Consider the following 22,024-nt stretch of genomic DNA (forward strand, 5'->3'; position numbering starts at 1 on the left):
TGGTCTGTGGACCTGGCGCTGTGCATCGCCAGCCAGCCTTGTTCACGGTGAGCCATTCGGTGGAATCACCGCCCGTTCCAAGTGAACTCTTTGGGTCACTGGAATAGTTGAGGGGAAATGTTAGAAGATTTTATGATGAAAATATGCCGGAACACCTGCCTTGCTCTCTCCAGCGTGGGCCCGACTGTGGTTTCTACCACCAGCTGTCTTTGTAGGCTTGGGCAGTGGAAGCTGAGGTGTGTGCAGAAGTGAATCCCAGCTCATCGTCTCTTCCATGTGTTTACGGAGGGAAAACCGCTGCTGCCGGTTAGAATTTACAGTTAGAACTCCGCCACCCGTGAGTTGTGGAAGGATCGTGTCACCCCTTCTCATCTGCATCCCCCGCTCCAGCCGTGTGTTTTACGGGGTAAGACCTGTGTGGACTCGGGGGGAGCAGAGCTGGAGTCTCGCTACTTCCAAGAAGAGCAGCAGCAAAAAGGCCCCAAACTGTCGCTGCCACAGAGAGTCCCTGTGGTGTTTCCCAGGGAGCGGGGGCCCGCGTGGGCGGCAGGTTGTGCTGCAGATGCAGCGAGCTCCAAACTGCTTCCCTTCCCTCTCCCTCCCTGGTGAGGACTTTCTTGGAGGTTGCACTGAGCCATTTCCATGAAGGGCTTTCCTCCTCCTCTGGAACTTTTCAGACACCAGGGAGCACGAGACCGGGAGGAGCTGCTCTGTGCGGACGGGGCCCTCCGAGCACCCTGCCCACTCACTCTTATAAAGACCCGTGTCGTCAGCACGGTGACGCTCCCTAGGAAGTTGCCCATTTATGGCTACTAGAGCGAATGATATCATCACAATAGGTGGCTCCTGTCTAAATAGGGATCATTTGTGAAATGAGATTATAGACATTTATCTGGAAAAAAAAAAAAAAACAGGAGATAGAGGCACCTGCTTTCTGTAATTGATATCCTGGGGGAGAGCAGTGCGCGGTAATTAAGGCGTCCATCTCCATGGCTAACTCTGTTACGAGGAAGGAGCTCGCCTCTCCTGCTCTGCACCAAGCAGCCCCCACATCCACATGGAGTCGACTCCAGATCCATGTTTTCTATTATGCTTGACTATATGGGCCATGCATCGCAGTCCTGTGCCTGCCACGCTGCTGCAGTGCCTGGTTTGCAGAGCTCCGTGGCAGCCTGGTCCAGGCTGTGGCTGACTGGAGCCTCGGAGGCACGCTCCGTCGTCTTGGCCTGCTTCTCTTGCAAGGATGTGCAAGCTTCCCTGAGTGCAGGTCTCCCCGTCCGCCCAGACGCCTCCTGCACTCGGCGTTTGGATGCTGCAGACGGAGCGGCAGGAGGCTCTCCTCGGTAAGTCAAGGATGACTCATTTCTGACTTTCTGTACCTGGAACATCTACTTCGCTGGTGCGGTGGCATCAGGTAGACAGTGACCAGCTGGTAGCACTCAACTAGTTAATCCCGATAGCTGCTTTCCCTCCATACTTGGCAGCATGTTTTTCCCTTGCCCTCCTCCCTCCTGGCTGCAGGTCGTGCCTTTCTTATAAGTAAAGCACTCATCTCTTGATAGACGTTGTGATAGCAGCTGGGGGTGGGGGGGACTAGGATGACTGCAATCCAGGGAGCATCTTAATTGCCAGAAAGCTTTGGGGGAAAAGCTCTTGTACAGCAGCCCAGAACTATGGTGCTGTAATTCTAAGGAGACAAGTTCAGTCTTCAGTTAACCATTATTCCAATAATCACCGAATACCGGAGCAATTTGTAATGCAGGAGCTGTTCCAGCTTATTCTCCGTTTGCTATAGCAAAGATGCAGCAGCCGGGCTGCTGGTTTCAGTACTCCTTTGGGAATGAGTAAATCCAGGGACCTGCAGCTATTAAGACCTGTGTTTTTCTATGCAAGCAATGGAGAGAGAAGCCTGTGGAGACGGCTTCTTTTGTAATGCCGAGTACAGTGAAAGACTGGGTGCTTCTTATCAGCCGCATCAAATAGGATAAAAAGAAAAGGGGGAAGATGTTTGACTGAGATGCCACAAAGTGCTGCCATATATTTGTCATTAAGACCAACAACCTCTTCAAAAGCAGAGATTCCAAGATTTAGCTGACCGAGCGGACTGTCCTCTGTTCTGTCTGAAGAGACAGGTTTTAAGTGTGATGGGAATTGCTGAGATTTTAGAGGAAAAGTGCTTCCGAGTGCACACATTTTGACGAGGGTCTCTGCGATCCCCGAGGTCTCGGGGTTATACCATCCACAAAGGGCTTTAGCAGTGGGGAACTTTGTAACAAGTGACTGGCACCTGCACAGTCCACAGGATGATGGTCAAGTGTGTTTTGGGAGGGTTTTTCTTTTCATGCTTCTTGCCTTACTATGCTGACATTTTTTTTTTTTTTTTTTTTGCTTTTGCTTTACCTCGTGCAAAAATATGCACCTCTTTAAATGGTATTGTCTAGCCTCTTTCTGATGTAATAGAATGTCAGTAAAAGCATGTACTAGCTTAGGCGTCTAGGTGATTGCTAGCTTTAAAAGTTCCTATAAATGACCAAAATATCTTACATTAAAATGTTATACTCTGTACAGGACTGAGCGTGGCCAATAGGAAGCTGTTATTGGTTTGTCCATATTTAGGTGGGTATCGACTATTTCATTCATAATTTTCCCAGAGCTCGGTGCCTCTCCACACAGAGGTTTAGTGTTAAAATGGTCTGTTGTGGCCTTTAATTTGCTCATGAAACAGAGCAAGTCAGTGGGACGCTCTCCAGCTTGGTGAATCACGCTTGCCGTTTAGCAACAAGTGCCGGCCTCCGCAGCCAGGGTCGTCTGTCGCTCAGGCCATTCATACATTCATACGCAGGATGACACGGTTCTCCGGAAGAGCAGTTAGGAGACGCCAGCCTCTCACAGGGTTTGTGGCCCAGGGCAGAGAGGTTCACTGGGAGCAGCTGCAGCTGTGGGAAAGCTTTAGCTCCTGGGGACAGTCCAATGGCTGGTGGGGCGATGAGGGACTATTTTACTAAGTTTAATTCTTGCTCCCAATTTGCAGCAGTTACTCAACAGTAAGTACTTGCAAGTAATGAATGTTGCTTTTTTAAACCAAGTCAATGTATGTATGGTTAAAACAAAACTGGATAACCAGAAAATAAGTGGTGTGTGTATACAGTGTTCAAATTGGAAAAATGTAGTTGCAAGAGGTACACGCAATTCCTCAAATATGTCCGGAACCCGGTTTTTACAACCAAACCAGGGTGCTGTTTGGGGATGTTGTATATTAGACAGATATGCAACAAATGTGATTTCACCAGTATTAATAACTTCAAACCAAATGCATTAATAACTTCAAACCAGCATTAATAACTTCAAACCAAATGCATTAATAACTTCAAACCAGCATTAATAACATCCACTCGCATGTTATTTTACCAACATTAATAACTTCAACACCACCTGCAGTTGTTGTTTTCTAAAGCAATATCTGTTTTATATAAACACTATTTAATTTGATGGCTTTCTTTTTTCTTCAACAAGGAAGTCTTCAGTAAATTTGACATTCTCTAAAATATTCGCCGTCAACACAGGCTGAATATGACCTCTCCACGTAGTCAACACATAAAAATTAAGCTCTGCCAATTATATATAACATTTTAAGCCAGTGTTTCCTCTCTCCTTTTGTTCTGCTGTATGCGGCAGAGGGACAAATGCTCATTCGGAAGACAAGCCTGGTCCGTGATACCACCCCCTCCACCCTGACACGTGCACACCCGGCCCCCCCGACACCTAATGTGGAGAATCCTTTAAGGAACAATGAAGGGGGGGAACGTGGAAGGGTTGTGGTATCATGGGGGGTGTAGAAAGGTGGTTTGAAAGGCGTGCTGTGCACTCACAGTTTATTGCTGTGTGAGTCTGGAGATACAGCCAGACACCTCCACACAGCGGCCGTTTCCCACCCACCAAACTGCATGCCCAGGGGATTTCTGAGAAAATACGTCTCCACGCGCCAGGGCGCCTGCCTTTATTCACTCTCTCAGTTTAAAACACAGAGTTATTCACCCCTGAGCTTCCGCGCACACAGCCCAGCATTCACTGAAGCTGTGTCTAAACCTCTGACTCAGGAAGGTCTTTTCAAAGATACAGCTGTTGCCAGAAATTTGATTATCGGGTCGTTATTTTATTCATGATTATTTCAAGGTAACAACTGGTAGTAAAATTAGCATTTTTCATATGACTAACATCAAGAAAAAAGTCATCACATTTTCATTTAGAGAACAGTTATTGTGGAATTACTTTTCTGACCACACATCTTTGTTAAAACAGCACTGTGTTCAGTAGAGATTGAAAGCAGCATATTCACACTGGAGTGGACAGTTTCTGACTCTTATCACACAACACGGAGCGTTTCGCTTCTAACTCCGTGGATGGGGAGTACAACATACTCTAAACCACTGGCCTCTGCGAAATGCAGCTGTATGCCTTAAGAATGACATTGTTTATAATGAAATGTTTAACAGATGCCCGTGTGCTTCCTTTCTTACGGGATCATCAGAGACTTTCATGCTTGTCTTCCTTCCGATTCGATACTCTCCTGAGATTTATCTGTGCCGAACGTCTGCACTTCTGGTTGTCCCATTTAAGTGCATCGTTTGTTCCTCGTGGGGACAGTTCAGAGGCAGAATCCTGACTGCCGAAGCCCCCGAACAGTTCTGTAGGATGGTCTGTCTGTGGGGATGGCCTGGGTCCCAGGAATTCCGGGAAATCTTTCCGAGCTATTTGCTCTCAAGTTGTCATTCTCCTGCGTGGTCTGTGGGCAAAATGCTCTGGGGCTGACTTGAGTCTCAGGAGCCCTCAGAGGAGAGGCCACCGAGCTGGACCCTGTCCAACCTGAGTGTGGCCATGCCGTGGTGGTGTCCAGGCTGTGTAGTCGCTGGGGCTGGAGTCTGCTCGCTGGATGCGGGGCAGGTCCGAGCGAGGACAATTCCCCATCATGGGCAGGTCTGGGCGAGGAGGGCAGCTCCCCACCACTGCCCTGTCTTTGTCCTCGGCCTCCGCACGCAGCACCTCCATTCCTGCTGTCTGGGCGGCCAAGCTGTGCTTGTCGAGGGCAGGTCTTCATGGTGAAAAGGACCCTGACAGGACGTGGGAGAGCTGGGACCCAGCACAGTCTCAGTCCTGTTTTCCTCTCAAGTCACCGTCAGAGCCCACAGCACCCCTTGCCTTGGACCTCAGGGGCTTCCTGGTTGCAGCAGGCGGCCCATGGCTTTTGCCGCATCCCCAGCCGAGGCTGTCCGGGGCCACCCCGCTGCCGGGCTCTGCCTGGTGGTGTCTGTTTTGTTGCCGAGAGGGGTTGGTCTCCTTCCCTCCTTCAGGTTCCATCTAATCCCAGGTGGGTGGGTGGCTCTGACCCAGCCCCTCCCCGCAGCCCCTCTGTGGTCTTCACATCCTTCTGTGACCAGGGCTGTGACCACGTTGCCACGCACCCCGTACCTCACGCTGCTGGCCCAGATCCAGGCCCCTTCTGACCTCCGGTTCCTGGGCTTCCTCACTGTTCTTCAAGGAGAGACTGAGAAGGCTGAAGGGTGGTGCTGGGTGTTCTCTGGTCAGGAGGTTCTAGACTCCTAGTGCTTTTGCTTTGGGTGTTCTGATCTGTTGGTGTTCCTGCTATGGTGCCTGCCCAGCAGGGGCCCTGCCTGTAGGAGCAGCACCTGCCTGGGAAGCTGCAGGCTCCTAAGTAGACTGGGGAGGTCAGAGGCTTGCTGGGAGGCGGCCGCGCTGAGGAAGCCCGTATGGGAATCGTGTCCCAGCTGTGCCTTCCTCCACACGGGGCCATGCCCGGCCCACGCACGCCTGGGCAACTATTTTCACGCTCATTTTCCAGATAGGAAAACTGAGACTCGGGTGGTTGAGTGACCTGTGTGTGTGTGTGTGTGTGTGTGTGTGTGTGTGAGAGAGACTTAATATTTTTAGCACAGTTTTAGGTAACCAGCAAAATTAAGTGGAAAGCGCACAGTTCCCATATGCCCCCCGCCCCACCCACGCTGTCCCTCATGACCCGGTCCCCTCCAGAGTGGTGCATTTACTGCAGCTGATGAGCCAGCAAGACACGTCGTCCTCACCCGGAGTCCGTAGTTCACCTCGGCTCACTCTTGGAGTTGTCATTCCATAGGTCTGGGCAGGTGTGTGATGACACACATCCCCCGTCACAGCAGCACACTGAGGAGTTTCTCTGTCCTGAAAATCCCCTCTGCTCTGCCCACTCCTCCCTCCCTCCTCGTGAGCCCTTGGCAAACATAGGACCATTGACTGTCTCCACAGTTTTGCCTTTTCCAGAACAGCGTTTATTTCATGGGAACCGAGTGCACAGCCTTTGCAAATGGGCTTCGTGCACTTTGTGACGTGCATTTAAGGTGCCTTCGTGTCTTTTCCTGGCTTCATTGCTCATTTCTTTTTAGCACTGTGTGCTGTTCCGCTGTCTGAATGCTCATAGTTTATCTGTTCACTTACGAAGGGCACCTCAGTTGCTTCTGAGTTTGGGGAATGATGAATGAAGCTGCCACAAACATGGGCCCCTCCCAAAGTGCTTTCCTGTGAGTGTTCCCAGGGAGACCTCATGGGGGCTTTCTCCAGCCCATCCTCTTCCTGAGCTTATTTGTCAAGAAGATGCTTCAAGAGTGAGGGTTTTTGCATAAGAAAGGGAATCTGCGGCCTGGGCAGCCCCTGGGGCTGGGCTCAGGACAGGTTCTGTGCCTGGCATTTGACCTCTGTGGGACCCAGTCCTTGAAAGACTCACAGGAATGTGCCTAATGGAAATCCAGTCCCAGTAACAAGAACAAACCTTAAAAATCCCCGGCTGAAGTTGGCGGACAGCACTGCCCTGTGCTGGACGCACATTTGTACAAGAACAAACGTTAAAAATCCCCGCCTGAAGTTGGCGGACAGCGCTGCCCTGCGCCGGACACACGTTTGTTGCAGCTGATGCAGCAGCAGCATTCTTAGTCGCTGGAAGAGTGATGCGGACTCTGGGCAAATATTTGTGGAGGAGAGACTGGGCCCCAAATTGTGTTTGCTAAGGCAGTCTTGTTTAAACTGAAAAGATGGGGCTGGCGGGCAGGGAAGTGGGAGAGGCAGTGGGGGCCACTGGCTGGGCCGGACAGAGCTGGGGCCCATGGACAGGTCGCGAGGACGCCGGGTGTCACAGGAGGACAGGCCAGCTTCTCCCAGGACCCGGACCCTCTGCACCCTCCTGTCCTCTCAGCCCTTAAGGTCAACTGTAACATTTTTAGAATGTTACAAAAAGAAGGCCCAGCAACCCCAGGACTTGAATTTTTGCTTTTTGGACATAATGGTTTCTAGGGAGAGCAGCGGGACCTGCACATCCGAGGGTCAGAGCCTTACTGTCCCTTCACTGTGGAAATTCTCATGGCTCCCACCTCGGTTGTCTTGTGTTTTGCTTAAAAATAGCACCATTAATGTATAATAATATATACTCCTATGAGTCCCATATTTAATATGATATTACAATGCTGTACCTATGATAAAAGTTCCTGGTGCTCGCCAAATGCAGAGTGCTGGGCTGAGGGCTTGGAATTCAGCATCACGTTTGGATTCCACAACAAGATGAGGTAGAACCACAATGCGTGTCTTGTGGAGGAGGATGCTGTGAGGGCCTGTGGCTGCCTCACGTCTGCGGAGGAGGCCAGGTGCCAAGCTAGAGAGGCCTCAGTTTCCCCTCCTGTCCTCCTTTTGCCAGACTGAACTCCCTCCCCAAAGCTGCGTCAGAGGACAGAGGGAAGGGATTTTAGATCAAAGTACATTAAACACACATTTAGCTTTGGAAATGTTTTGTTCTTGGACTTAAAAGTATGTCTTTCTGGCACTGTGAATATTCAGACATTGTTTTCTCAAATCACGACGCTACTTCCTGAAAACCTCCACTTTAGGAAAACCCGAGAAGGTTCTGGGACGTCTTGTTCCCCTCTTTGCTCTTTGCTCTTTGATGTGAGCTGATGTGTAGACTCAACCAGTCCTTTCTTGCCTCCTTTCCTGAGTTCTGTGTTGTCTGAAATGGGAGAAGGAGATCTTGTTTCATGGGGTGGGTTCAGGGCAGCTGGGAGAGGCCACAGCGGGGCCTTGGGCAGAGAAGAGGCCCCGTGTCCCGGATGCCTGGTGAGCAGCGGCTGACATGGGCTTACCCTGCCAGAGCCCAGTAGATCTCATGGTTCCTGAGGGAGGTGTGTGGATTTCACATACAGTTTTAGAAATGTTCTTGCCGCTGCCATTTATAACATCAACATGCAACCCCAAAATGTGTCGTGAAAACATGTGAAAGTCAAATACATGTCCTTGGGCTTTGAACTTTCTCACAAGTAAGGGGGGATTTCTGCACTGTCCAATGTCTACTCGTGTTCCAAACACACAGTTTGAAAGGTGCAGCTTTCACATATATGCACATATGTGAAAAGTGTGAGTGTGTCTGTTTAGACACACACACACACACACACACACACCCCTCCCTCCTTACAGAAAAGACCGTGGGGAAAGTTAGCCTTCAAAACTGTTTTCCCTCAGCTAGTATTTGGAGTGAATGAATGAATGTTCACAGGAAAAAGGATGCACTGGCTTTTCCTTGTAGAGAGGCGGCTCTGAGCTGGGCTGTGGTTGTTCCGACTCGCCCCTCACGCTCACTTTCCAGACTCCACAATTGCAGATGAGCACTGAGCAGCATTGGCTCCAGGATAGGAGGCAGAGGGGAAGCCCCTCAAGATTCAGCCTGTGTTCTGATGGCTGCTTTTCCAAATCAGAAGGGGCGTTTTAGCAAACAGCATGCTGTAGATGAGGTTACTACATGCTGTAGATGTAGCACTGGCACCTCACTGAGCAGAATGAGGGTCCTGTGTTTCAGGGGCGACCTGGGCCTCTCTCTCCTGGTCTCCTGCCGCTGACTGCTCCTCCCACAGATTCGCAGCTGACAGCAGCCCAGCTGCCGAGCGGAAGCCGAGGAGGAGAGGATGGTGAGTGGTGCTTTCCAGTTTTAGCTTTTGTGTGATGATAAAAACTGTACTTCTAGAGTAACCCGGCATTAAGCTAGAATCCACTTGTCACCTTTTACTTGTGGGTGAGAGGAATAACCACCACTTTCCACAGTGTCTGAAATAACCACTTCGGCTGCCTCCACGGTGCTTCACTTTCAAGGGTGGCTTCCTGGGTGACACCCCTCCGTCCTCCATCACCACCCTGGACAATGTGCAGTCTCTCCTGGGGGGCGGGGGGTGTGCTGGCCTAGGCTGGGGCAACTGTCCTCAGCTGCCAGTCAGCATAACACTTGCTCCTGCACGTCCCAGTGCCAGACAGGATCCAGAATCCCCTTCTTATCATGTGCCTTTCACAAAACAGCACTAGCCTCATTCTTTCCATTTTCTATTTTCTGTGTCTAATTTTTTCCATATCCGTTTTCCACCTGGTTCATTCAGTGATCCTGATTTTCAGCCTTATTTTTTTAAGGATTTGTGAATACTGTACAACTTATTAGGATAGCGGTGGAATACTGGCTCCAAGGATGCAATTTCGATTTATTTTCCTAATATGTGTGTATAGATAAATGTCAGCGAAGTGAATATGTGTGTGTCAGAAAAAGAAATATCCTTAGTCACCTGGTTATTTAGTCAAACATTTAAAAAGTGACATGGCCTTCTGCCCGGGCCCTGGAAGCTGTAGGAGGCTCCCTGGCCTGTGAGTTTAGGGAACTTGTGTCAGTCTGGTTGAGTGGGTGGTTTGGGTGCAGTGCTGGCTGTATGTGGTTTCTTGTCAGTGTGCTGGACATTGGCCAGCCAGCACTGCCTGGGCCTTGAAGGCGGAAGTGGCTGCAGACACCACTTGGATCACGGAGTGGATGATCTTTGGCTCCCTCCTGCCATGAAGTCATGCTTGGAGTTAGTCACATCACCCACCACCATCAGGGCACACAGCGGAGGAGGTGCATGTTTGTTGCAGTTGCAGAAAAATTGGTGACATCGAGAGACAATCCCCCAGGGACTGTGAGGGGACCGGGAACCTCCTGATTGATGGTGTTCAGATGCAGTGCACTCTCTCCAGCTTTTCACTTCCATCGGTGATGGTGGAGGTTGTAATAACAGTTTGGAAAGTAAAAGCTTCCTATTCATTAATTCTTCATCCATATAATTCATAAATCTTGGTTCTCGCATGTGATCATCCAATGAAAATTTGATGAGTTTGATTTGTTGAAGTCTTTACTGGGTGTCCTCCAACGTTAAGAATGTGCTTGGAGACTTGAAATGCAGAGTCCTCATTTGCGTTATCCTGGAGAACTTGACGCGTGTTTGATTTCACTGCAGCGCTTCTCCCCGCCGTAGTGCAGGCACCTGGCAGGGTGGCACAGCCTGGCTTGTGGCTGTTCCCGAGAGCACTGGGTGTGTGTTCAATGAAGGTGCTGGTGGGTTTGACCTTGCCATCCTTTCAAAACAGATCAAGCAGGTCTGTTCACCATCATGCTCTCCTGGAGAAGATGTGCTTCTTATTAAAAATACATCAGCTGCACACAGCGCTTTACACTGGCAGGTTTTGTTTAGGGCAGAGAATGACACTTTCTGTTTAGCCAGCGTTTATTAGGCGCATACCTTAGATGGAAGACGAGGGCTGCTGTGGAGCTCCACTGCCGGGAAGGTTTTGGGGAGGCTGCATGTGCCTGGGGACCCTGCGCCGCTAGGATTTCTCCCTGCTAGCTGAGATGGAATCCGCGGTTACTGTATTAACTTAATTAGGGAGTTCTTATGTGACGCATTAGGATTTTTAGCTTTATCCCACTAATTATCACTCCCCATTTGTACCTCTCATTTGTACCTCTGATCTTACGTTGTCACAATCATTATAGCACTGTATTTTACCCAAGAGAAAAAAAACCCACAGTTGAAGTCAGTCTCGTAGCTGTTATTTTGAGTTGAGGCAGGATCTGGCTTCCAGTCTGTCTTCCACCTTCCAAAATCATTTATTCAATAGAAATGACACCAGCAAAACATTTGAGATCACCTTTCTCTTCTGCCTTTGGAACATATCAGTTTATATTTTCTTCCAAAATTAGTTCTAAAGACTAAAATTGTAAAAAAAGAAAAAAAAAAACTGGGTACAAAGCAAATAGCCAAATCATTTGTTTTACTAAATTACATGGAGCTATAAAGTTTTGTAGTTAATACATTACAAAATAATCATTCTGAAGTATTTTTTAATGATCATGGAGTCTCTGCAACATTTGTCTATAGTTATTTCTATAATAGAATTATTTTCATATTAGCCTTGGAAATACAGACATGGATATGTAACTCAGAAAAAATATACTCGCTCCTCAGCTCAGAATTTAGAAGAACAAAACGGTTGATTCGGAGTAAATAGCATGTGTTCTCTTACTTTTCCAAAGATGGTTTTTGTTTTCTCAGAAGCACTGTGTCATAGTTCCTTGAATGAAATGGTGGAACATGGCACAGTCGTGTGGAAGGGGCTGTACAGCCCTGCACAGAGGAGCCGTGTGCATTTTGTAGATGGCCTGGAACTTGAATTTGGCCAGTGTTTTCCACAAACATTTCCCATGCACGGCTCCCATGCAGAAAGTTAGTAATCCTGAGAACTGCCATTCCTCCCCAAACCCTTTATCTTTTCACACGTGGATATTTTTATCTTCTGCTATTCTGTGGCAGAATCCAGGGGAGTAAGTTCTGATTTGTTTGTACATTTGCCTTCAGACTGAGGCTGAACTCACCCGGGTGCATATTCAGGATTCACTGTAACAGAAAGGTTTGCAGCAGACTGAGGCTGAACTCACCCGGGTGCATATTCAGGATTCACTGTAACAGAAAGGTTTGCAGCAGACTGAGGCTGAACTCACCCGGGTGCATATTCAGGATTCACCGTAACAGAAGGGTTTGCAGTACAGCGTTTCTCTTCATCCTTTTAGTTCACATCATGCTCAGTCTTTGCCTACAATGTGTCCAGCTGACATCAGAATACAGAAACCCTTTCATGTGGGCACAGAGGGAAGTGAGTGAATGCCGGGGACAGAGAGAGCTCCCACCTTCACAGCCGAGGCTGCCCTGGCCTAGGGGCTTCTCCACTCCCCTCTTTTTGCTTCTTACCAAGAGCAAGCCTAGATCAGTAATAGAGTTCAAGGTGAAGATGAAGCATTTGATCCGCTTGTGAATTAAGTGGAAAATGGACCTAGGTATTTAACTTTGGGGAAAAGAAGAGAGCATTTCCCACTCCTCGTCTTTCCAGTGAGCAGGTGGTCAAGGCGTGGGTGATTTTTGAGAAGTCACTTGGTGTATCCTTTAAGATTATATAGACTTGATGCAAGTCCAAGAAAATTCAGTACTGCCCAGCAAAGTGATCCACAGCCTCCAAGAGGTCACTGGGTCATAACCAGCAGGGTCCTGCATGGGGTCAACCCAGTGAAACTCTCCTTGGTCACCTTGCAGTTGGCAGGGGTGCAGCGTATCTCACCAACAAACAGTGCAGTGGGGAATGGGGACCACGTCTCACCAACAAACAGTGCAGTGGGGAGTGGGGACCACGTCTCACCAACAAACAGTGCAGTGGGGAATGGGGACCACGTCTCACCAACAAACAGTGCAGTGGGGAATGGGGACCACGTCTCACCAACAAACAGTGCAGTGGGGAGTGGGGACCACGTCTCACCAATAAACAGTGCAGTGGGGAGTGGGGACCACGTCTCACCAACAAACAGTACAGTGGGGAATGGGGACCACGTCTCACCAACAAACAGAACAACAGGGAGTGGGGACCATGTCCCACCAACAAACAGTGCAGCAGGGAGTGGGGACCACATCTCACCAACAAGCAGTGCAGTGGGGAGTGGGGACCACATCTCACCAACAAGCAGTGCAGTGGGGAGTGGGGACCACGTCTCACCAACAAACAGTGTAACAGGGAGTGGGGACCACATCTCATCAATAAACAGTGTAGTGGGGAGTGGGAACCACGTCTCACCAATAAACAGTGCAGTGGGGAGTGGGAACCACGTCTCACCAACAAACAGTGCAGTGGGGAGTGGGGACCACGTCTCACCAACAAACAGTACAGTGGGGAATGGGGACCACGTCTCACCAACAAACAGAACAACAGGGAGTGGGGACCATGTCCCACCAACAAACAGTGCAGCAGGGAGTGGGGACCACATCTCACCAACAAGCAGTGCAGTGGGGAGTGGGGACCACATCTCACCAACAAACAGTGTAACAGGGAGTGGGGACCACATCTCACCAATAAACAGTGTAGTGGGGAGTGGGAACCACGTCTCACCAATAAACAGTGCAGTGGGGAGTGGGAACCACATCTCACCAACAAACAGCGCAACAGGGAGTGGGAACCACATCTCACCAACAAACAGCGTAGTGGGGAGTGGGAACCACGTCTCACTAACAAACAGTGCAGTGGGGAATGGGGACCACATCTCACCAATAAACAGTGCAGCAGGGAGTGGGGACCACGTCTCACCAACAAACAGAACAACAGGGAGTGGGGACCACGTCTCACCAACAAACAGTGCAGTGGGGAGTGGGGACCACGTCTCACCAACAAACAGAACAACAGGGAGTGGGGACCACGTCTCACCAACAAGCAGTGTAACAGGGAGTGGGAACCACATCTCACCAACAAACAGTGTAGTGGGGAGTGGGAATCACGTTTCACCAATAAACAGTGCAGTGGGGAGTGGGAACCACGTCTCACCAACAAACAGCGCAACACATAGGTGCCGGGTGTCCTGACTCAGGCTTGTAATGCCAGCACCTTGGGAGGCCAAGGCAGGAGGATTGCTTGAGCCCAAGAGATCAAGACCAGCCTGGGCAATAGAGGGAGACTTCATCTCAAAAAAAAAAAAAAAAAAAAAAAAAAAGACGAAAAATCACAGGATGGTCTGGGCCTGAGTTCTTAATAATTATTCTATGGGGTTTTTCCAGAGAGAGCAATTGGAGGATACATTTGAGGTGTGTTTCTCAAAGAGAAAAAGTAATTCATACTAATAGCAAAAGGTAGGATTTTTTTTTCACAACAACGTTCTCTAGAAAATCCACACGTGATTTAAAAGCACAGGCTGGCTGGTCCTGCTCCAGGTGGCACAAGCCTGTCTGTCCCATCAAGGTGAACCTGACGTTCTCCGCCTCTCCCCTCACCCCTGTGCCGCCCGTCTTCCTGCCTGTGAAGGAATGAGCCTATACCGCGTGCTGGTGGGTGGAAATGGCGTAAGCCCCCGCTGGCTGTCCGCAGCACACACGGCACCAACACGGACCCTGAACTCCAAATCCCAGCTCACTACGTGGCAGTGAGTCGCAGCTCCCCATCTCCGAGCCTCAGTTTCCATATGGGAGAAGACACTGAACTCCAAATCCCAGCTCACTACGTGGCAGTGAGTCGCAGCTCCCCATCTCCGAGTCTGTTTCCATATGGGAGACGTAACGTATTTTGGGGAGAGTCAGACGCGTCAGAGGGCAGGATGCTTTCGAAGTTCTTGCTGAACAGGAGGCAGATCTCCCGCTCATGGCCCACACCTGGGTTGGTCTCGGAGGATGGCCCCTGGGCTGTGAAGCTCCGGCCAGGGCCATGGCTCATCCCCTCTCTTGAGCCACCTTCCGTTTTCACTTGTGAATGACGTTAGAAATTGCAGTCTGTACGTCTTCTTCCTAGCAGTTGGCAGAGTTTTAGGAATGAAGCATCATCTACCTCATCATTAAAGGCTGTTCCCCCTAGTTTGTTAGTATCCTGGGCTGCCGTAATACAGGCCTCACACCAGAGATTCCTTTCCTCATGGCTCTGGAGGCTCAAAGTTCAAGATCAAGAGGGTGGAGGAGGAGTCTGTCCCAGGTTCCCCCAAGACCAAGAGGGTGGAGGAGGAGTCTACCCGAGGCTCCCCCCAAGCTCCTCATTTGCTGTCAATCTTTGGGGTTCCATGGCCTGATCACCCTGATTCCAGCCTTCACCTTCGTGCAGCGTTCTCCATGTGTGTCTGTCCTCCGGTTTCTCCTTCTGATGAGGACACCAGTCATGTGGGGGCAGGACCCTCCACTCCAGTGTGACCTGACCTTACCTAGTTACCTCTGTAGCAGCCCCTGTTTCCAAATGCAACCATGTTCCGAGGTCCTGGGCTAGGGTTTCAGCACACGCCTCCGCAGGGCACAGTTCTACCCACATCTGTTAATGAAAGCTCAATGAAAGCTCAGCTGGGCACACAGCAGTCCCATCATATCCGTGGCTCTCAGGAGCAGAGGGGCGATGGTGGTGTCGGGGCCTCAGCTTCTAAAGTGAGCCACTTTGCTGTTCTTGCTGCCACTGAGATATTGGACTTTTAGGTGAACATCATTGGACCCAAATTCCATTCTGGGCGCCACTCTCTACCAGAGGCACTTCATAATACCAGCTGGTGTGCTAACAAGAAGGTGAGATGGTGTGCGCCCAGGATTGTTTAAACCACCAGTGGCCGTACCACATTTGCTGGGAAATCTGCCAGAATTCCACCTCTAAGTTTTATACTAACAATGTTCTTAAGAAGCCCTTGAGCTCTGGGTTTTGCTCCGTTGTTTCTGTAGAGAGATTAGCCCACACAGTGGTTACTGAAAAATCTTGGCATAGTTTATCAAACCCCCCTTTTCCACAAGAAGATGCAAGCTTCCTGCATCCTTTTTCGTAGCTCTTCCGGGTGACACAGGGGAGCTCACGGCTGTCTCAGCACCTGCCCTTGTGCATGCACGGGTTCTCCAGTGGCCGCCACACAGCCTTGGTTCTCCCCATACCACCGTCTAGTGCATAACTCCAGGGGCGTCCTCCACACCACATCCTCTGTGGCTGTTACCAGCTCTGTGGGGCAAATACTCTTTACAGGTCAAGCACGGAGGAACTTATATCCCACTGGTACCTGGTGGGGGTTTTACCTTCTGTCCCTGGTTTTCCTAAACTTCAAGATGGGAGGGAAGGTGGGTCCCATCCCTTCCAGCTCCCTCAACATGCTGGCTCTCCAGAGACGCTCTCCTGGCTTAGAGCATTTACTCATCCAGAATGTTACTGACAATGGGAAGAACAGTGGCTTGCACTGTGTTTTAAATTAATATAATTTACTTTTAAGAGCAGGTTTAGGTTCACAGAAGCATTGAGCAGAAATTACAGAGTTCCCACATACTCTTTCTGCCCATATTCAGTTTCTCTGCTGTTAGCATCTCACGTGAGGTGCCACATTGGTTACCGTTGAGGAGCCAGTATTGATACGTGATTATTAACTGAAGCCCACAGCTTATATCACATTCAGCCTTAGTGTTGCACATCCTGGGATTTTTTTGGCACATGTGGAATGGTGTACACCCACCCTGGCACCATCACACAGAGGAGTTTGCTGCCCAAAAAATCCTCTGTTCTCTGCCTGTTCCTCCCTCCCTCCTCTCTAACCCCTGGCTAACACTGATCTTTTACTGTCTTCACAGTTTTGTCTTTTCCAGAATGTCATAGAGTTGGAAATAGACAGTATGTAACCTTTGCGGATGGACTTTTTTCACTTAGTAATATGCATTTAATTTTCTACCGTGTCTTTTTGTGGCATTATAACTCATTTCCTTTTAGCCCTGAATAACATTCCATTGTCTGGATGTACCGTAGTTTATTCATTCACCTAACGAAGCACATCTCGGTTGCTTCCAAGTTTCGGCAGCTATAAATAAAGCTGCTGTAAACACTTGTGTGCAGGTTTTTGTATGGAGATATTGTCAGCTCAGCCAGGTAAATAGCAAGGAGTACAGTTACTGGATTGTCTAGTAGGAGTATGTTTAGTTTTATAAGAAGCTGCCGAATATTCCTCCAATTTGGCTGCTCCATTTTGTACTCCCACCAGCAGGGATGAGAGTTCCTGTTGTTCCACGTCCTCGCCAGCATTTGGTGCTGTCAGGGTCTAGATTGTGGCCATCTGGGCAGGTGTGTGGTGGTGTCTCCTTGATTTATTTTGCATTTCTTGGGTGAGAAGTAGTGTGGACCGTCTTTTCAGATGTTTGTTGCCCTCTGCATATGTTCCTTGGTGAGGTGTCTCTTCAGATCTTTGTGTATTTTTTAATTGGATTGTTTTTCTTATTGTTGAGTTTTAAGAGTTATTCATATATTTTGAATATCCACCTTTTATAAGATTTGTGTTTTGCAAATATTTTCTCTCAATCTATGCCTTTTCTCAGTCTATTTTAATATGAGTGTGTGTGCTCTTTTAAAATGTATTAGTGCCTTAAGTTCTTCTGGATTATTTTGTTTAAACTATTTTTCAAAAAAATTGAAGTGAGATTAGCAGCCTTTATTGGTTGCTTGCTGAGAAACAGATGGTATGTTAAGAGCTCATTTGGTCCTATAAACTCCCTTATTCTATGTTTTGTGGTTTCATGATGCAGCCAGGCTCCCCAACAAAGGAATAATTCTAATGGTCATGCATTTATCTTAGGAACATTTATGGACTGTGGGCTATGAATAGGAACTCTCCAAGGTGCTGGAGACACAGAGACAATTAAAATATGATTCATAGATTGGACGAGGTTATAATCCAGTTGGGAGGACAGGCATGGACATAAATAGCAGCAATCCAAGGCAGATGAGAAGTGTCCGCAAGATGAGCCCAGGGCAATGGGGCAGAGGAGAGAGAATCAGCTCAATTTGGGTCTGAAACATCAGTGAGGCTTTCACAGGAGAGCAGGTTTTGATTGGACTTGGCAGGCAGCTGGGGCCGCACGGGCTTGTGAGGGCACGGGCTGGTTAAGTGGCAGTGTAACAATGCCGGAATGGACTCCTCTCCAACATGGGTTGTGGTTACTGTTGTTATTGTGATTCTAGAGATGTGGAAGTGGAGGCTTCTGAAAGAGGAACGGGTTAAGGGCATGGGTTTTGTCCTCAAGCATATGATCGAGGGCCTGGCACGGGCCTTCCGCAGCCTCCCAGCCACGTGGCCGGTGCTGCAGGTTCACTGGGGGGTGGCAGTGGGCACTGAGCAGATGAGGAGTTCCACATAAGAACTGCTCGCATTTTTGTTTTCCAGAAAACACTCAGCTTGCTGTCAGGCACACAGCGGGCACGTGGTAAAGTCTCGAGGGTGTGATGCGGGCACCCCCTGTGCTGCTGTGCTTTCCTCAAGTGCCTTGTTAATGCTCCTGCAGCCGCCGTCCCTTTAGTGCCCTCACAGAGGCGTGCGTTACGAAGGGATGCTCGTCACACTTAGAAAATGGCCATCAGCCCGTGCGCTCTGTGCTTGCACATCTGAAGTGGGACGGAGAAGCTGCATGGATGCAGAGCTCCTAGTTTTGTGTGAGGGAGTCATCAGGCAGAACAGGGACCTGGCCCCGGCGCCCAGTCCTTCGTGCTGAACACGGTAGTTACTCAGTAAAGGGCTGTTGAACAGGTGCTTGTTCAGCCTGTGCATCTGGATCCTAATGGCTGTCTGTGTTCCAGTTGTGAGTCCTGTGCACTAATATATTTAAACCCATAAATCCTTAAGTGTCAAATTTATACTGGGTCAGATCCACTCACTCGGCACTCTGAGGAGTTGTCCAGGCTACTTTCTCGTACTGGACATTTACTGTATTAAATATTGGTTTAAAGGAATATATTGCCCGGAATTCTACATATCTATCACTAAAATATTTTTGAAAATGGAGAAGCCATTGGTATCTTGATAGTCCAACAATACAAAATTATATGCATATTACCTCATTAGCATACACATATGTTTGGTATATTAAAATTTAAAATAATATTTTATTGAGGTGATGATTATAAAACCTTATTAAATTTGTATTAATTTATTCCATCTTTTTTTTACAACTGAAATAATGCTGAACATGCCTCCTTTCTTAATGTTTGCTCATTTCTGAAACAATGATATTAATAATAACAATAACACATACCTCACAGGGTTGAAGGCAGTATTAAGAGTGTTAATCTATGGGAACTACTTACAGGTTCCTGCACTTAGTAAAAGCTCAATAAAAATTCATTCTTAGCCATTACTATTTGTGTCGCTAAATTTCTGGTTAATAATAAGATACATAAGAAAGGTTTTAAGAGAAAGTTTTTTTGAGATGGAGTCTTGCTGTGTCGCCCAGGCTGGAGTGCAGTGGCACAATCTTGGCTCACTGCAACCTCCACCTCCCAGGTTCAAGCGATACTCCTGCCCCTGCCTCCGTAGTAGCTGGGATTACAGGCCGCCGTCACCGCGCCCAGCTAAATTTTATACTTTCGGTAGAGACAGGTTTCTCCATGTTGGCCAGGCTGGTCTTGAAATCCTGTCCTCAAGTGATCCTCCTGCCTTGGCCTCCCAAAGTGCTGGTATTAAAGGCATGAGCCACCATGCCCAGCTAGTTTTAAGAAAAATTATTTAATATTGTGTTCCTTTTCTTATTGATTCCATCCTGTTCTTTCATGATTTATTGAGTCTCTCCTATAGGCAGGGCACCCAAAGTTCACCCAGGGTACTAGGAACTTTGAAAACTTAAAACACTCTCACATGTTCTGAAACACCCACAGCAACAAAGAGGAAAAGAACGTCCAGCAGGTGTATTCCATCTCCAGCAGCGAGTGGATACCAAGGCTGCTGCTGCTCCTACCCCTGGTCACTTACGCCCCAGTCAGGAAGCCAGGAAAGTGCCCACTAAGTTTCACCTAAGAAGGTGAAATCTCCAAGCCAAGAAGACAGTGAAACTGTCTTTTCCTTGTTCCGAAAATGGCAGGGCCCTCTCTGTGCTGGAAGAAGTGCACCTGGCACTGGCGAGTCGTGTGATGTCTGCTCTACACGTAGTAAAAGGAAAAATCTTTTACACATTAACTTTTTCTCTCTCTCTCTCTCTCTTTTTTTTTTTTGTTTTGTTTTGTTTTGTTTTGTTTTGTTTTTTGAGACGGAGTCTGGCTCTGTCACCCAGGCTGGAGTGCAGTGGCGCGATCTCGGCTCACTGCAAGCTCCGCCTCCCGGGTTTACGCCATTCTCCTGCCTCAGCCTCCCGAGTAGCTGGGACTACAGGCGCCGGCCACCTCGCCCGGCTAGTTTTTTGTATTTTTTAGTAGAGACGGGGTTTCGCCGTGTTAGCCAGGATGGTCTCGATCTCCTCACCTCGTGATCCGCCTGTCTCGGCCTCCCAAAGTGCTGGGATTACAGGCGTGAGCCACCGCGCCCGGCCTTCTCTCTCTTATTTTACCCCTTTGAGTCTTCCCATTTCTACATTTTCTTTATTTTTTTAAAAAAATCACCTTTTCAAAATATTGTCTGGATCTAGCTAAGGGTGCGGGTAGCCAACACAGGATACCAATGGAGAAAATCTCCTGTCCACGTTGGGGGTGCCATGGCTCTCAGAGGAAACTGATAGCAAATTCATGCACAATTAAACTCAGAAGGAGAGGCACAGGCCTCAGAACACGCGTGCCAAAGAACCCACATTTGGCGGGAGCAGGGCTGGGCACGGTGGTGGCTCCACGCTGTCTGTCAGTCTGCCTCCATCCATGACTCCTTCTGGAGAAAGATGAAAACGGCTTATTTGGGGACTGCTGGGAGACCGGAGGTATTCTTCACACAGGAAGAGGGTGTGCACTCTCTTTTCTTTGTCAAAAATTGTGTCTAGATTGAAAAACCTGGTAGGAACAAAACGGTACTTTGTGGAGAGAATCAGTGGTGACTAATTTGATTTGGGAAAGTAAAATTCAAGATAGGCTATTTCTGAAACCATTTAAAATGAGGACAGGGGAAAATGAAGGTATTATTTCCTAGTTTTATTCACCTTTTGGGGGAATATTTTACAAAACTTCTTTTTAGAAGGGGTCTGTCATGGAGTTATATTATGTTGAAATGTTAAAATCCATGTCAAACCTTATTAAAAATGAAGAAGGTATGTATTGACCACAATTAATTACTTAGTTATAAGAGTCCATGCTGAATTTACTGTCAGTCAAGTCAACAAGAGACGTGGTCAGTTACACAGTTATCTCTGTATGAAAGAGAAGTATTTTTTCTTCAAAAGAGGCCAGTTTGGGAGAGGAATATCCTAAATTTTGAAAGGAATTTTTCACGTAGGATCCTCTACAGGGGCATCGCGTAACACAAATGTCAGCTTTCCAGCAAGGGCAGGACATCGTCTCATGGCCCCTGTTCCTACTGACCAAGGCCAAGCGTGGGGCATGAGCTTTGCTTTTTAATTCTTCACAGGCTGCAGAGCCCAGCCTTTTGTAGAGGCGGGGGGAAGAGTAGCCATTCTCTATTTATAAATATTCCTTTCTTGATTTTAGGAAGTAACCAGATATTATGGGGAGTTTGAAGTCATTTTAACTTTTATGACATTCAAGTTTGTATGGACGTTTTAGTGTCCAAATTTATGCTCTGAGTATTTTGAGCTGAGCTTATTCATTCCACAAAGTATACGTTTATAAATATTTTAAGTATGAATTTAGTAACAACCTTTTCCCTCATAATTATGCTAACTGACGTAGTGAAATGTTGAGAGAATCAGATGTTAATGGTTGGCTGAGCTGGGGCAATTACGTGGCATTTATTAGTCTTTTGTTATGGCACACAGTTCTAAAGTAGATCATTTAAAAAGCATTAATTTCATCTGCAAGCACCAGTACACGATTCAGCAATTACATTGAGTTATAAAAGTTAGATCTCAAAACTATGAATGTACCTTAATGAAAAAAGAAAGTCTTATTTTGCACCACAATGAATTTTTTCTTAATATAGAAAGTGACTCATGTGTCTCAGTGGCTAAGAAAGAACTGTGTTCGTGTTCCTGGCAAAATGCAAAATCATAACTTTTTAAAAAAGGGATGCATTTTATTGTATATAAATTATGCCTCAAAATAATGTAGGACCCCATGATTGTAAGCTCCTGATAGACGTATGTTCCTGTATGATTAACATGCAAACTTTTCTTTTATCTCATTGTTTGGTCACATTTTATTATTTGTATGTACTCTTAACTCAGTTATATATTTTAAAGCATTTAAATTTATTTTGTTTAATATCAGTAAGTCT

General features: G+C 47.8%; 1 protein-coding gene across 9 annotated transcripts in view; it reads left to right on the forward strand.

Annotated features, from left to right (window-relative positions):
* The window catches only part of DLGAP2 (DLG associated protein 2), a 919,850-nt gene that overhangs the window by 330,867 nt on the left and 566,959 nt on the right, over positions 1–22,024 (forward strand). For 2 of the 9 annotated variants that reach the window (XM_045398981.3, XM_074000182.1), the window contains exon 1: positions 1,118–1,343. The exons of the other annotated variants lie outside the window; for them this stretch is intronic. In XM_045398981.3, the coding sequence (XP_045254916.1) occupies positions 1,310–1,343 (34 nt within the window). In that variant the 5' untranslated portion in view covers positions 1,118–1,309. Of the gene's footprint in view, positions 1–1,117; positions 1,344–22,024 lie in introns of those variants that run through there. 9 annotated transcript variants of the gene reach the window in all.

The sequence above is a fragment of the Macaca fascicularis genome, chromosome 8 (assembly GCF_037993035.2).
Source record: "Macaca fascicularis isolate 582-1 chromosome 8, T2T-MFA8v1.1".
NCBI lineage: Eukaryota > Metazoa > Chordata > Mammalia > Primates > Cercopithecidae > Macaca > Macaca fascicularis.